Source organism: Bombyx mandarina, chromosome 26 (genome assembly GCF_030267445.1).
Source record: "Bombyx mandarina strain Sakado chromosome 26, ASM3026744v2".
NCBI classification, from domain to species: domain Eukaryota; kingdom Metazoa; phylum Arthropoda; class Insecta; order Lepidoptera; family Bombycidae; genus Bombyx; species Bombyx mandarina.
The window spans coordinates 2,229,515-2,244,672 of NC_143232.1; the positions used below are offsets into that span (position 1 = coordinate 2,229,515).

Below are 15,158 nucleotides of genomic sequence, written 5' to 3' on the forward strand. Positions count from 1 at the left end.
ACAAATACAGCGTAAATACCGCTACTCACCTTGAGACAAGAGTTCTAAGGTCTCTCTTATAGCAGTACAACGGCTGCCCCGCCCTTCAAACCGAAACGCATTACTGCTTCACGGCAGAAATAGGCAGGGCAGTGGTACCTACCCGTGCGGGCTCACAAAACCTTCTACCACCAGTAAAAACATTAAAGCTCCTTTTATTAAATGAGCGGATGAGCTCATGGGCCATCTGGTGTTCAAAATCTCTGTTTTTTTAGAGTACAACGCCTAGCCCACCATTCAATTTTTCAATTTTTTTATAATTTTAATATTGAACTGTCATCGGTCCTTAATAAGTATACCAAATTTCGAGTTAATCCGACGTTTTAAAGGGGGTCAAAATCATGGTTAAAGATTCCGTTACAAACATACATACGTCTGAAGCTAATAAAAGCGTATTGAAAATGGTATCTCCTTGCGGGATTCGAACACCAACGCAGACGCATCGCTTGACATGAATGCACCGGGCGTCTTATCCTCAACGACCTCATCCTTTCCTCAACCTCCTGCTCTAATAGCACAGGGGTTTTGTGGGCCCCTGTATATATACCTATGCATTGGTTTGCTGCCACATCATGAATAGAGCAGGTAGCCCTTGCCGTGATCCTACCTTAAACCAGAACAGTACTTCTTGCATCCTTCATCTGCGGCATAATTGTAACGTCTCAAGTTTGGTGGCGATCGCGTCACATTATCCGTGGACTCCTCTTAAAATACTGACTTTAGCTACTGTCCTCAAACACAGATCACCACCCCGTTGAAAAAAAGTCAGTGCGACATTCCACAACAAAATCAGATTCGATTGTCCCGATTTTCGCGGACACACAAGTATTTGGCACTGCCATGTGTGTTTGAATTATTTATGAGCCAAATCACAATTGGCCGTCGTGAGTGCTCATTGAGTAACATGTAAAAATATGTTTGCATTAGCAGCGAAAGTTTACGAGGACTTTGGGTATGTGTGTCTGGTTTATTTGGGACGCGGATGTTATGTCACTTCTTTGACCTGCATACTGGCCATACGATAGTTCGGTATTTCAGTATCTCAAGGCCTGGCACTATATGGCATAATGGCCCTAAGCGCAAGTCTACAGGTGTAATCGTATCAAGCGATTGTATACCTGGGTTAAGATTCCGTGGGTAGTTACAGATATCCTTAATATAGTATCACTGGTGGTGGGACCTCTTGTGAGTCGCCGCGGGTAGGTACCCTGTCTATTTCTTTCGTGAAGCAGTAATGTATTTCTGTTTTGAAGGATAGGGACAGCCGTTGTAACTATACTGAGACCTTAGAACTTATATCTGAAGGTGGGTGGCGCGTTTACGTTGTAGATGTCTATGGGTTCCAGTAACCACTTAACAGCAGGTGGGCTGTGAGCTCGTCCACACATCAAAGCAATAAAAAAAAGTCTACATACGAGTGACACAGTATGTGTTCACAGGTCTATTATTTCATGAAATGTTATGCTCTTAACTAATCACAACATCTAAAACTATTATTAAAAAGCTTTATCATGAGGGTCTAGTATTACTGCCATTTCTTGTCCAATATAATTAAAATCAAAATCAAAATTGAGTACCAAAAGTTTATTTTGACAATTAACAAAAATAAATTAATCAGTAAAAGTTAAATGTAATTGAACGATTTACTAATAAAATATTACATATATATATTTTTATACATACATACTAAATAAATTGCACTTTGAGAGCACCTTTGTTGAAATATTGTAATATAATATATAATGGGTTAAATATTTATTATGTCATATTTATAGTAAAAATCACAAGAACGAATACTTTGCATTATGATAATAAAAATTAAAATAAATAAGTTATTTACAATATTTACAATATTTAAATATACTTTAAATATAATATGATAATATGATAAATAGATAGACTAAACATAAAAGACGTAATAACGATATCGAAATATGTTCTACTAATTAGTAAGAATTATATTCATATTATAAATAATAGTATATTTTTAATTTTTTTATAATGACTAAACCAAGCACCTAAAGTAGGTATATGTAATTCTTGAGAGAAAAACGCGATAATTTCCAATTATTGTCTTCTTTTGTACCAGTGCAGTACAACAAAAAGGTACTCTTAACAAAACACATATTATAATTTATGTATTAAAGCAATCTCCAAAGACTTCATATAATATAATACATACTATCATTTAATACTATAATTTATAGATTAAATATTATGTACATTTATTTATTAATAAAACACTAAGTTATTTATTTGACATAAATATACTGGCAATAATAATTGATAATTTGAGTATTTTAGGTACACACGTTTAATTTTTAATCATTTTTAGATATTTTTTAATCATAAATATAAAAGTTTGGACATTTTTTTGTTAAAAATGTTATATAAAAATGAATTAATGAAATCTATATATTATTTATTTGCGTTTTCCGAAAACTTACCATAACATTTTTTTAAATTAAATTGAGTATTTTAGAATTATTTGAGAATTTTATTTAATGAAAGTAAATGAAAATAAATAAACAAAACTTTTTATTATTCATTGATAAAAAATCTTAAATAAACGATTGAAATAAATTTTTGGTTTAACTCTTCAACTGTAAAACACGATACAATAACATACTTAATAAGCATGGTTTTAAGATTCAAAATTCAACTGTCCTTTCGCGTAATAAATAATGTATTTACGTTTTATTTTTCATTTAATGGGCGTACGCTTTGTAAGCTAAGTCGTGTGCTTTTTCTAGTGATCTGAAAGTAAAAAGATTTTCTTTAGTTTTTACTGCAAATTTCTTCCACATTCATACGTTTGGAGGTTTAGATAGCCACAATAAAATACAATTGAGACATCAGCCTTGTCTCAAAGTAGCGGGCGGAATTTACGTTGTGATGTCCATGGTCATCATTAAGTATTTAATACCAGGTGGGCTGTGAGATAGTCTGCACATATGGAGACTATCTGAACTTTAGAAGAGTTTTCATTTTTGGTAGTCAGGCAAGACAAGAACCAATGCACTCAATCCTGAATCCCAAATTATTTAATCCCGACGCACCCTATGGTACCGTATGCAGGACGACTCATCATCGAACTAGCTACACGAGCAATAACAACTTAACCTGTCAAAATTACTATTCAACAATATCTCACCTGCTCCACCCTGAAGCGGAATGTCCAGCAGATACCACTACCTCATGGGCCTCATGACCTCCACCGTTTGGAGACAAAAGCTTCTTCAAGCCAATAATACCGGCTAATACCAAGGCCAGTTTGGACACGATCAGAGCCTTGCCCGCCAGTAGAGCCAGAGCTCCGAAAGCCAGAGGCACCATCATTCCTATGACGAGGATCGGGATGGCGAGCATCGGTGCGAGCTTTTTTCTTTTATCACGGCCTTCTTCGGTCTCTTGTACATCGGAGCCGGTTGGGAAGTTGAACTGGAAATCATTCAGAAGTTAGCTGGAGAAAGTGAGAGCGAAAGCTCTTGGGATTATTATTTTTTCCACAAGTGAATATCGCCGGATCCCCATCCGCGCAGCGAGCGAGGTATGTGGGAGTCGAACCTCACTAAAAGCTCCTGCCGCTCACAGCCGGCGCCCTACCCCGGACCAGGCCGGTATCCAGTTACGCAGATCATATTACACATCCATTCCACCGTCCCCCGACGCTGGACCGGCGGCCGCCAGCGAGACGACCACCGGTTCCCTCGGTCGAGGGGCTGGGAGCCCGTTTTGATGGTGCCACGCTACACCTTCCCCCGGAGCGGTCGGGGGAACGCGGTTTACCATCAGCCGGCTTCCTATTACGGGCGTAGTCTAAAGCACCCCGCCCCACATCTGGGTCCCTCCATAAAGCGGGTGGAGTCCGAAATTCCTAGAAGGCCAGTTCACGGATGGGACCCCGGTCCCGACCCCCTGCTCGGCGGCGGCGGATTTCTGCGTAGTGAGGAAAAGCTCTTGGGATACGAAGTTTAAATTCCTATTTCATTTGCCAACCAGCAAATGGTGCCGAAAGGCATCCTCTATCCTCGACCTCCATTTGGTCTATGGGTCTGCTCCAGTAGTACTAGCCACCGCACCATTTAGGCCGACCCTCGTCTGTCCTTGTTTGGCAGTAAATAAAGTTCAGGCTGTGGTACTACCATTTGGGATGTGTTCCGACCCTACTACTTCATGCGGTAACACGAAAGAAAGTACGAACGCGGGATCCCGCCTAACGAGTTCATTATTAATCCGTGAGAATATGCATTAGAAGATCGTTCACTTTCATTTTTTTTATAACATCTAATGGCAGGTTTTTAAAGAAGCCACCATAAGCGGTTACATCGGAATCATCTCGTTTTTGAATTTGTACCCATATCTCAACATGGACAACGATGCAGTCGGTGTGTCGACATTGTTTTTAAATTTTAAAATCTACACAGAGATTTATCTATACTAATATTATAAAGCTGAAGAGTTTGTTTGTTTGAACGCGCTAATCTCAGGAACTACTGGACCGATTTGAAAAATTATTTCAGTGTTAGATAGCCTATTTATTGAGCAAGGTTATATATCACGGTAAGACCAATACAAGTGGAGCACCATTAAATAATTTTTCAAAATTGGGTTTAAATAGCTCCTTAACATTCTATAATTCAAAAATATTTTCACTTTCTACATAAATGAAGTGAGGGGTAAAATTTAGCGTTATGCCAAAGTAGCTATTCCATGCGAACGGAGTCGCGGGCAAAAGCTAGTAATACTATAAAGTAAAGTACAACGCGTATGAACGAAAACAATTGCAAATTAAAATACTGTTTAAAGAAAATAAGAGAATCTTATTAAGTCGTTAATTAGCAGAAAAACTTCCGTTTTCTTTTTGCTGTTAAATAGAGTGTGACGACTCTCTCCAAGCGCTGAGCCGATACGGATTGGCACCGCGGTCCTGCATAGTTCTCCTGCTATGCTACAAAACAATTTGGCTTGTTAGAGCATATGAGTTTACAGCTTAGCATTTCTAAGAGAGCATTTCGTAACAAGTATCGGGCAATGGGACCGTAACAGGATTTCGAATTCACTAGACTCGTCACAAGTATTCATATCTTTTTTTTATTGCATTTGTAGGCAGACGAGCATACAGCCCAGTAGATGGTAAGTGGTTACCGTCATTCATGGACGTCAACTATGACAGTTTTACAGCCAAGTCGCTGACTTTTTTTTTTGTTGGTTGGAGCCCATAGACATCTACAACGTAAATGCCGAACCCACCTTGAGATATAAGTTCTAAGGTCTCAGTATAGTTACAACTGCCGACCGTTAATATCTCTAATAAAATATAATGTTCATAGCGCGTGTTCACAAACGTCTTCCACGACATAAGAGTAGCATCGTGTAATGAAATGAAACCACTAAGACATAGCAATTAGAGTTAATTATTGAATGCTTAGTGAGGAGTATGCGCGTTTGCAGAACTATCGTGCTGTGCGTTGCTGGGTAAAATAATGTGATTTCACTCGTTACGAACTAATTATATTCTCAGCGTAAAGTTATTTGAAGCATAACGCCTAAGCTAAAGATTTTTACTGGTGGTAGGACCTCTTGTGAGTCCGCGCGGGTGGGTACCACTACCCTGCCTATTTCTGCCGTGAAGCAGTAATGCGTTTCGGCTTGAAGGGCGGGGCAGCCGTTGTAAATATACTGAGGCCTTAGAACTTATATTTCAAGGTCGGTGGCGCATTTACGGTGTAGATGTCTATGGGCCCCAGTAACCACTTAACACCTGGTGGACTGTAAGCTCGTCCACCCATCTAAGAAAAATAATAATAATAATACAGTATGACACAACGTCAGCGATAGCGGCGTCCAGCGCGGGATTTTAAGAGAGTAAGTACTTCACATAGATAGACGGGAGCGCGGCTGTATCCGTAGTATTAATGAATTCCAATATCGGCGACTTGCTACACTTAAGTATGATAACAATGCAATTTCTTCCGGTATCTATAAATATAAAAATGAATTGCTGTTCGTTAGTCTCGCTAAAACTCGAGAAGGCATGGACCGATTTGTCTAATTTTGGTCTCGAATTATTTGTGGAAGTCCAGAGAAGGTTTAAAAGGTAGATAAATATGAAAATGCTTGGAATTAAATAAAAATAACAATTTTGTTTTCCCTGTAGTGTGTCCCCCGTTGGACGGATTCCTTTATTTGTTTTAAGTTTACCTATTTTATACAAAAGTTTAGGTCTTTTATTTATCGATTGAGGCACTACGAAGTCTGCCGGGTCAGATAGTTTTAAATATGTTTCACGACTAAAGTGGCTGATGAAAGGCATTGCATAGAGCAGAGATGCGAATGTTGCGATGGATGTGTGGAGTAACGAGAATGGATAGAATACGGAATGAATATGTTAGAGGAAGTCTGAAAGTGGCACCTGTGACAGAGAAGCTGAGAAGTGCGCGTTTGGGATGGTATGGACATGTGATGAGACTAAATGAAAATGAGGTTGGTAAGAGAGTGTTAACTATGAATGTGGAAGGATATAGAGGAAGAGGTAGACCTAAGAAAAAATGGATGGATTGCGTGAAAGACGATATGTGTAAGAGGGGAGTGAGCGAAGAAATGGTATATGATAGAGGAGTATGGAAGGAGAAAACATGTTGCGCCGACCCCAGGTGACTGGGAGAAGGGCAGGAGAATGATTATGATTTGAAATATGTTTTAAACCAGAGATTCCTAAAGGGATCACCAACAAACATTAACAAACGCTAACTTAAGAATTATAAATATTTTAGCAGGGAGTATTATTGTTGTTTTTCTAAAAACTCAAAGTAATTATTATTATTAATTACGCTTGATATGTACTGACTTGCTCAGAACAATACGGCCAGTCATATACAATGACCGCGGTAGGTCGCTCTCTGGTATTCAACTTATAGCATCCCACTAAGGGCCTTGATGTGGTTTCTTAGACAGTCGGAAGCTGCTACGTCGTGACTGAGATATAAAGCCGAAGGGTACAGAATGGTGAGATTGAATTTGATTACTCTGACGATTCTGATCCAATTACAGAAAATGTGCGGAGCACTTGACAAAACGTAGTCGATATTGTTTAGTGGTCCATTTTGGATGCATGAACCAACAGTGCTTACAGAGAGAGAAGTTTTTATTTATTTATTGCTTAGATGGTTGGACGAGCTCACAGCCCACCGGTTGTTAAGTGGTTACTGGAGCCCATGGACATCTACAACGTAAATGCGCCACCCACCTTGAGATATAAGTTCTAAGATCTCAGTATAGTTACAACGGCTGCTCCACCCTTCAATCCGAAACGCTTGACTGGTTCTCGGCAGAAATGTACGGGGCGGTGGTACCTACCCGCGCGGACTCACAAGAGGTCCTACCACCAGTAGAATATTTATATAACAACTTTTACGGTTGTCTTGTGTATTTTATTTTGTAATTACATTAATACTGGAGATATTTCGAATACATTACAGTTTCCGTGGTCACGGACGATTAACTACTATTAAAAGTAATTTTAAATACCTCCAGCGAAAACCGAAGGAAATGCTATCGTTTTTTACAGGGGTCAGTGAACTTTTTAACGATCGACGTGCATCATACAATGCCTTAAAAGTCCTAATTCGGTAATCTAAATGCGATTGCAATAACAGCATTACATAGTCATTAAACAGTATTGATGTTAATGATGATTCGACGCAAAAAGAATAATAATGTCTTAATTACGAATCGATAGTTCTGTATTGCGTTATTTTATGACTTATTTTGTGAGTGTTACGAAATATAATTTATTGGAATTCCACTCACAAGGCGCTTCTGGTTAGATAAAGTAATTTGAGTGATGTTATAGCTTTTTAATCATTAAGGTGGTGGAGCTCCATTTGAACTTTATTGTTCTAGGACTTTTTTTTTATTGCCGTACAGGCAGACTAGCATACGGCCCACCTGATGGTGAGTGGTTACCGTCGCTCATGGACGTCAGCAATTCCAGGGGCAGAGCCAAGCCACTGCCTACCGTTTATTACTCTCTACAAGCCTCGTTTGAAGAAGAACATGTCATAGCGCTCGGGAAACACCGTGGAGGGAATTCTAGGTGAATAGAAAACTCAGGGACCCTCTGGTGCTAAGCGTCTATCAGAATTGTGAAAGATAGACTAGAATAGAACCTACAAATGAAGAAGAAATTAGCCAATGGAAACTCTCTTACCATGCCTTCTAAAAGATCAGAAAGCTATGGAACCTTTCAACCTTTGAAAGTGGCGTCATTAGGGTCATCTAATAAATTCATAAAATGTTCATGATTACTTTTCGGTCATCCCATGGGATGACGCGGCGCCGGCGCGGGTAAGTATCAATACTCTGCCTACTTCCGCCATGAAGCAGTGATGCGTTCTGGTTTGAAGAGTGGACACCTATGGTATATGGGTTAATTTACTCGCCCAGCCCTCCGTCGCAAGCGACGAGTTCGGGGAGGACGGTGACCGGTGCTTGAGGTACCTAAAAGCACCGTTAATGGATCGGGAGGATCCGTAATGACGTGCTTATAGCCTTCTACGATGTGGTATATCTATCAGCCAACCACAGACGTCCACTGCTGGTCATAGACTTCCCCCAAGCCTCGCCACAACAATCGGTCCTGCACTCCTTGGATCCAGCAGAGCCCCGTGAATCTCAAGAGAATCATGTAATAAAGATTATACACTCAAAAATTTATATGGGTTTGTTGTGACACGGGTAAATTGATACCTTTTTTTTATTGCTTAGATGTGTGGACGATCTCACAGACCACCTGGTGTTAAGTGGCTACTGGAGTCCATAGACATCTACAACATAAATGCGCCACACACCTTGAGATATAAGTTCTAAGGTCTCAGTATAGTTACAACGGCTGCCCTGCCCTTCAAACCGAAACGCATTACTGCTTCAGGGCAGAAATAGGCAGGCTGGTGGTACCTATCCGCGCGGACTCATAAGAGGTCCTACCACCAGTAAAATCAGTACCTACGTATTCGTAGCCGCAAAGCAATTTTTGTACACCCTTCCAATGCCCTTGAAGCTTGAAGTTAAGAGGCGATATTCACGTCGTGTTGTCTATGCACCGATGTAGTCACAGAATATTACGCTAGCTCAGTCGCTCTCCTGGCTAAATGGTGTTCGAATCCCGCAAGCGGGTACCAATTTTTCTAATGAAATCCGCACCAAATGTTCACGATTGACTTCTACGGTGAAGGAATAACACCGTGTTATAAAAATCAAACCCGCAAAATTATAATTTGCGTAATTACTGACCTCTTGGGAGTCCGCGCGGGTAGGTACCATAACCCTGCCTACTTTTGCCGTGAAACAGTAATGCGTTTCGGTTTGAAGGGTAGGGTAGCCGTTGTATATATACTGAGACCTTAGAACTTATATCTCAAGGTGGGTGACGCACTTACGTTGTAGATATCGATAGGCTCCAGTACCCATTTAACACCAGGTGGGCTGTGAGCTCGTCCAACCATCTAAGTAATTAAAAAAAAAAGTAATATAAATAATAGTAAAATAAATTTACCTGGACCGTATGAGTCTGCATGAATCTAAAGATTTTGTCCATGATGATGTTATCCAGGGAGCTCTCGTCCAGACCTCTTGGAACCGCCTCCTCAACTTCCACCTCATTGACCTTCGCATCCTTGTCTTTCGTTATGGTTACGCCACCAGGAATCGATAGCTCCTCAGTATTAGCCACCTTCGATAGAGCTTTCGCGAGTTTTCTCTTCAAACAATTCGAAAGCTCTGCCCCGGTGCAGTCTTTGTAAGTATCGTATGCAGTCTTTAAGTCCCCTAGAAAGCTGTCCTCTGAGCTTCTAGGTTCCTCCGCTCGATTAGCGGTTCTAGCTGTGACGGCAACGGCCAAGGTTAACAGAATGAGGTGGTGGGTCGCCATGATGGTGTCGGTATGGTGGCGGTATGGGCACTGTGCTACCTTGTAACGTTCATGATGCGTTTATATGCTCTTTGTGTCACGGTAGACTGGACGTGCCTCAGAGGGATGCATCGATGCATTTATGTAGTTTTATAGACTGGTCTATGCAAAAGTGCTTAAGTCTCTAAAATAATTTGTTTTCAATCAGAGAACCCTTGATTCTGCTGAATTATATAGCTATGGTCACAAGACGGATGCCATCATTCAACTTAGAAGTCTTAACAAGATTACTCATGTCATACCTAGCTTTCACGAATACATAAGTAAGACAGTAAAATCCATTCGTGTGCCACCATATGAGGATTAATATAAATTGATATTTTCGGCTTTTAATTAGAAAATCGGGATTCATTTAATTGCTAGAATCTTCTTCTTTCTCTGTGGCAGAGTGGTGACTGTTCTTCTCTCTTTGGACTGCTCGTTTGGTACTTGCATGTAGGCTTTCTCTGCCATCAGCTTACCTTACGTGAAATCGGTCGCGCTATCTGTTAGCCCTACCTTGAATTGTAGTGAGATATGCTAGATTAGTGCTAGAAAAGGACAAAGAATAGTCGCTTATTTCCCATCTTCCCGCTCATGTAGTAATATTCTATTATCTTGTTACTTAACTCACTCAATGATTCATGTACGTACAATTTCGTAAACTTTACAAGCCCGTCAAATTCTAACGTAAACAATAATAGCAATGCTTATACTTCTTTTATCATTGTACTAGCGACCCGCCCTCGCTTCGCTTCGGAAACATTAAAACACACATGAAACCAAAAAAATAAAAAAAAATAAAAATAAAAAAAAGTAGCCTATGTTCATCAGCGACAATGTCGGCTTCTAATGGAAAAATAATTTTTCAAATCGGTCCAGTAGTTTCGGAGCCTATTCGAAACAAACAAACAAACAAATCTTTCCTCTTTATAATATTAGTATAGATATGTAAAGTTAGATCGAATATTTTAATAAAATAACTTGTACTTTCTGAAAACACTTGTGTGCTCGATGCTACCGCACCGCACTCCACTGCACGTGCGCCATCAGAATTTAACTGTTTCAATTTATCGAGCTCAATTACTTTTCTATTTCACGAAACCGTTTAAGATGAAATAAGGACGTGTGATGTGAACGAAGACGCAAACTTTGATTATTCTGCGTACAGAATACCTCGAATACAGTAACCTCGTAAGGTTGTTCCTAAAAATAAGACTACCTTTACTGGTGGGTCCTACCACACCAGCTAAGATAGCTATTGCATCGACAGGGCAGTTGAGACTTACGGACGCCAGCAATATTAAGGGCACAGCCGAGCCACTCCCTACAGCTAAGGACTCTCTTCAAAACTTATTTGTAGAAGAATATGTATATGGTGGTAGGACCTCTTGTGAGTCCACACGGGTAGGTACCACCGCCCTGCCTATTTCTGCCGTGAAGTAGTAATGCGTTTCGATTTGAAGGGTGGGGCAGCCGTTGTAACGATACTGAGACCTTAGAACTTATATCTCAAGGTGAGATGGTGAATGGCGCATTTACATTGTAAATGTCTATGGGCTCTATTAACAACTTAACACCAGGTGAGCTGTGAGCTCGTTCACCCATCTAAGCAATAAAAAACATGTGTGGTGTCGTGGAACACCGGATAGGAACGAAGTTCCTTAAAAAAACATTAATTTTAAGTTCTATTTACAAAACAAATTAATATACACTAAAAACAATAATCATCGAAATCGGTTGGCGTGATATTGAGTTATTTATCTATTTGTCGCGCACATACATAATGCAAATTTAAGGCTTACATAGTTCTCTCATGGATACCATTATTAGAACTTGACTAAATTGAAATGAGACCGTACGGAAAGCGTCAGCTTTCTAATAAAAAAGAATCATCAAAATCGATACACCTAGTCCAATGTTATGAGTTAACAAACATAAAATCTTACGTTACGGACTTTTTCCCGGTTAAGGTACCCCTCCACATCGTCCCATAAGGAACTTCGTTTCAAAAAAATACCTACCAGCGATTATCCACTATTATAATAAATGTATGGTTACCGTTTGAACGTTGGACTCAGTCAAGGCTCTGACCAGTGCGCGTTGAAAACACGCCCCACTACCGACTGGTGCTAATACAATATAAAATCAACAATGTCGCCATTGGCTCATACATTAATGCGGCTCATTATTGATTGTGAGAAAGTGTTATAGATTGAAAATTTGCGTGTAGGTAATTATCGAAGCGTCATTATGACGTTGTACTGAAATAATCAGCTTTTCTCGAACTTTCTAAAGAATATATTTCTTGTCGCATTTACATACATTTCATTTCTAATTATAATCCCACAGATGAGCCACGGTGAGATCTTGTTAGACATGAGAATTCATTATGACGTCTTACATAATAATTTGACTTCTAATATTGCTCACTTATACGGTTGAATTGATTGCATAAGCGACTGATTGGAAAAAGAAGTCTAGGCATTTGTCCAAGGTTTTGGTTTGCTTCCTTTGAATGTAGCTGTCCAAGCAGACCACCCATCTGATGGTAAGAGATTACTCACGCTCTAGGACACCCGTACCACTAGCTTTTTTTTTTTCCACTGGAGAAAATCGCCGGATCCCCACCCGCGCTGCAGGTGGGGTATGTGGGAGTTGAACCTCACTAAAAACTCCTGCCGCTCACAACCGGCGCCCTACCTCGGACCGGGCCGGAGCCCAGTCGGGGCTATTGAAACGGCGGGACAGGGTTGACGCAGAGCACATTACATCCATCCCACCGTGTACCACTAGCTTAGTAAAACTTAGATGCGCTTCAATGTGACTAAGTAAATAATTAAATATTGAATTAAACTATTTTTTTTAAAACGTTTCTCGCGCGTATTATGTTATGTAAATATTATCAATTTCTGCAAAATATTTTAATAAAATGATTTAAGCGCCGCTTATAAATGGTGAACACAAACAAACCCAGATATAGTATAATTTTTTTTCGAAAAAAGTCTATGTATGTAGTACATATAATTTAGAACAGTAAAGTGTTTACAATTCCAAAGCTGTCGTGGCCTAATGACTAGGTCACCCAGCGCACAATACGGAAGGCGGTTACCAAATCCTGCTAAAAAATTGCGTACGCATTTTCACTAATAACCTTAACGATCAATGAATAACGTCGTCTCATGAAAGACTTTTGTTTTCCCCTACATAATCGTTGGTAGTCTAAGGGACTATTCCAACTACGCGTGGACGGGTAGGTGAGCTCTCGGCCTCAATCTGAGAAAGTGAGGGGTCAAAGAGGTTGCACGACGAACTCTTCGACAAGTTCGATCTGAACGGTGAACCATGCTTGGAGAGCACCGAGAGTGACCGGTCATCGTCCTCGTCGAACCCGTCTCTTGCGACGAAGGGCTCGACGAGTAAATTAACCCATAGACACAGCCCACTGAGTTTCTCGCCGTATCTTTTCAGTGGGTCGCGCTTCCGATCCGGTGGGTGTTAGCAACGTCGTTAGGTTTGAGCCCCGTGAGCTCACCTACTAGTTAAGGTTACGCTGAAATAGCCTCTCAAGGCTATCAGCATAGGTAGGAAAAAAAAACCGAGCGTGAATCGGGACGATTCGATAAGACATGTTGAGGACCACGGCGGCTCTACATTGACCCGACGCGTGATTTGATTATGTAGTTGGAGGCGGCCATGATAAGGGAGTTATCGTGTGACGCCGCTTTTCTGAAGGAGCGTTCCGACGCTGTCTTCAGATATTTACGTATCGATCCTAATTGCAGATTGTCGTGAAAATCTAATAAAAACGCGATAAAACTATACTCTGCTTAATTACTAACTTACTTTCGCTCATTGTTTTCATTAAAAAATAAAAACTCTTATCGGCTAATTCTGATAAAATAAACTCCCAATCTCCCGTAAAATATTTTAAATTCGCATTTATTATGCGATATGAATACGAATCGATCGCGCTAAATAGAACGAAGTAATTAATTACCAAGTAAAATAAGCTGAGAATACAGTTACCACGAATTGTTTGCATCTGTTTGTATAGAGAAAATATTATTAACACGCTTATTGCTGAGTGGTAACTCGCAACTCGTGAAAACGGGATCAATTTAGTACAAAGTAACAACGTTTTTTAAAAGAAAATAAAGATAAAAATAATTTTTGGGCTGGGCGGGTGGGGTGACCAGGATGGACAGAGTTCGGAACGAACACATACGGGGGGGCTTTAAAGTCACATCAATCACAGAGAAAATGACGGAAAATCGCCTTAGATGGTATGGCCATATCATGAGACGGGACGAAGACCATCTAGTGAAAATTGCATTAAGCTTGCCAGAACAAAAGAAAGGTAGAGGCCGCCCGCCATCGACCTGGTGGTCAAACATCGAAAGAGACATTAAGAAAGCCTAATTGCCAAAACCGACAACCCAGGACAGATCAGCCTGGCGCCGTAGAGTGAGGAGACCCGACCCCAGATAACGGGAACAGCGGCGGATAGTAATAGTAGTAGTAGTAAAGATAAAAAGAATTTACTCAAAACTTGTTTTTTTATTGTTTCATTTGGTCGACGAACTTATGGCCCACCTGGTATTCAGCGCAGTTTTCCTAATATTTTCTCCTGTCCGATTTGCAATAAGACCACCAATTCCAGCCGGTATTTCAATAGTCAAAGTTACTAATGACGGCTAGTACCTTTTCTTTATTTGATCACAACTGCGAGTGCATCGACCCCTCGTTGTTCACCAAGGTCGCCGCAAGCCAAAAACATGGCTGCTTCGCGAAAGATGGTGCTTCCTACACATTGGGGCGGATAGTTGTTGTTGATGTCCTAGGGTACCTTGCTGGTACAAAGTCCCCTCACAAGTGGTCTCAACTTGACCCTATCTCGCGCCTGTTCCTTGACATCAGACCAGGTCATGCTGGTAGATAGTAATAGGGCTTATAGTACGCCCTAGTAACTATATGCCCAAACACAACAGCTGTTCAAATAAGACCTCACAAATACTCACAGATTACACTTGAAAAACTTTCACTGCCGAACCGGTTGGCATCGTAACCGCGCCGTGCTAAATGAGTTGCACAACGCCATTGATGGCTTCGTCTCATTGATGTAGTATAGCGGATGTACGGCCTGACGCTAAGTGGACAATGGAGAATG

General features: G+C 40.4%; 1 protein-coding gene across 1 annotated transcript; it reads right to left on the reverse strand.

Moving 5' to 3' along the window:
* Nucleotides 1–2,537: 2,537 nt before the first annotated feature.
* Nucleotides 2,538–10,024, reverse strand: Osi8 (Osiris 8). Its single transcript, XM_089738816.1, has 3 exons — nucleotides 9,596–10,024; nucleotides 3,194–3,480; nucleotides 2,538–2,796 (listed from the first exon to the last, which is right to left on the reverse strand). Exons 1-3 carry the CDS (start codon nucleotides 9,968–9,970, stop codon nucleotides 2,748–2,750), a joined length of 711 nt encoding a protein of 236 aa, XP_089594942.1. The 5' UTR covers nucleotides 9,971–10,024; the 3' UTR covers nucleotides 2,538–2,747.
* Nucleotides 10,025–15,158: the final 5,134 nt, after the last annotated feature.

Excerpts from the sequence above, each read along its gene's own strand:
- Osi8 (XM_089738816.1), bottom strand. The coding sequence starts at position 9,970 with ATGGCGACCCACCACCTCATTCTGTTAACCTTGGCCGTTGCCGTCACA. Across the intron at positions 3,481-9,595 it reads TGCAGACTCATACGGTCCAG|TTCAACTTCCCAACCGGCTC; the intron begins GTAAATTTATTT and ends AATGATTTCCAG. Across the intron at positions 2,797-3,193 it reads TCCGCTTCAGGGTGGAGCAG|ATCACTAGAAAAAGCACACG; the intron begins GTGAGATATTGT and ends TTTTACTTTCAG.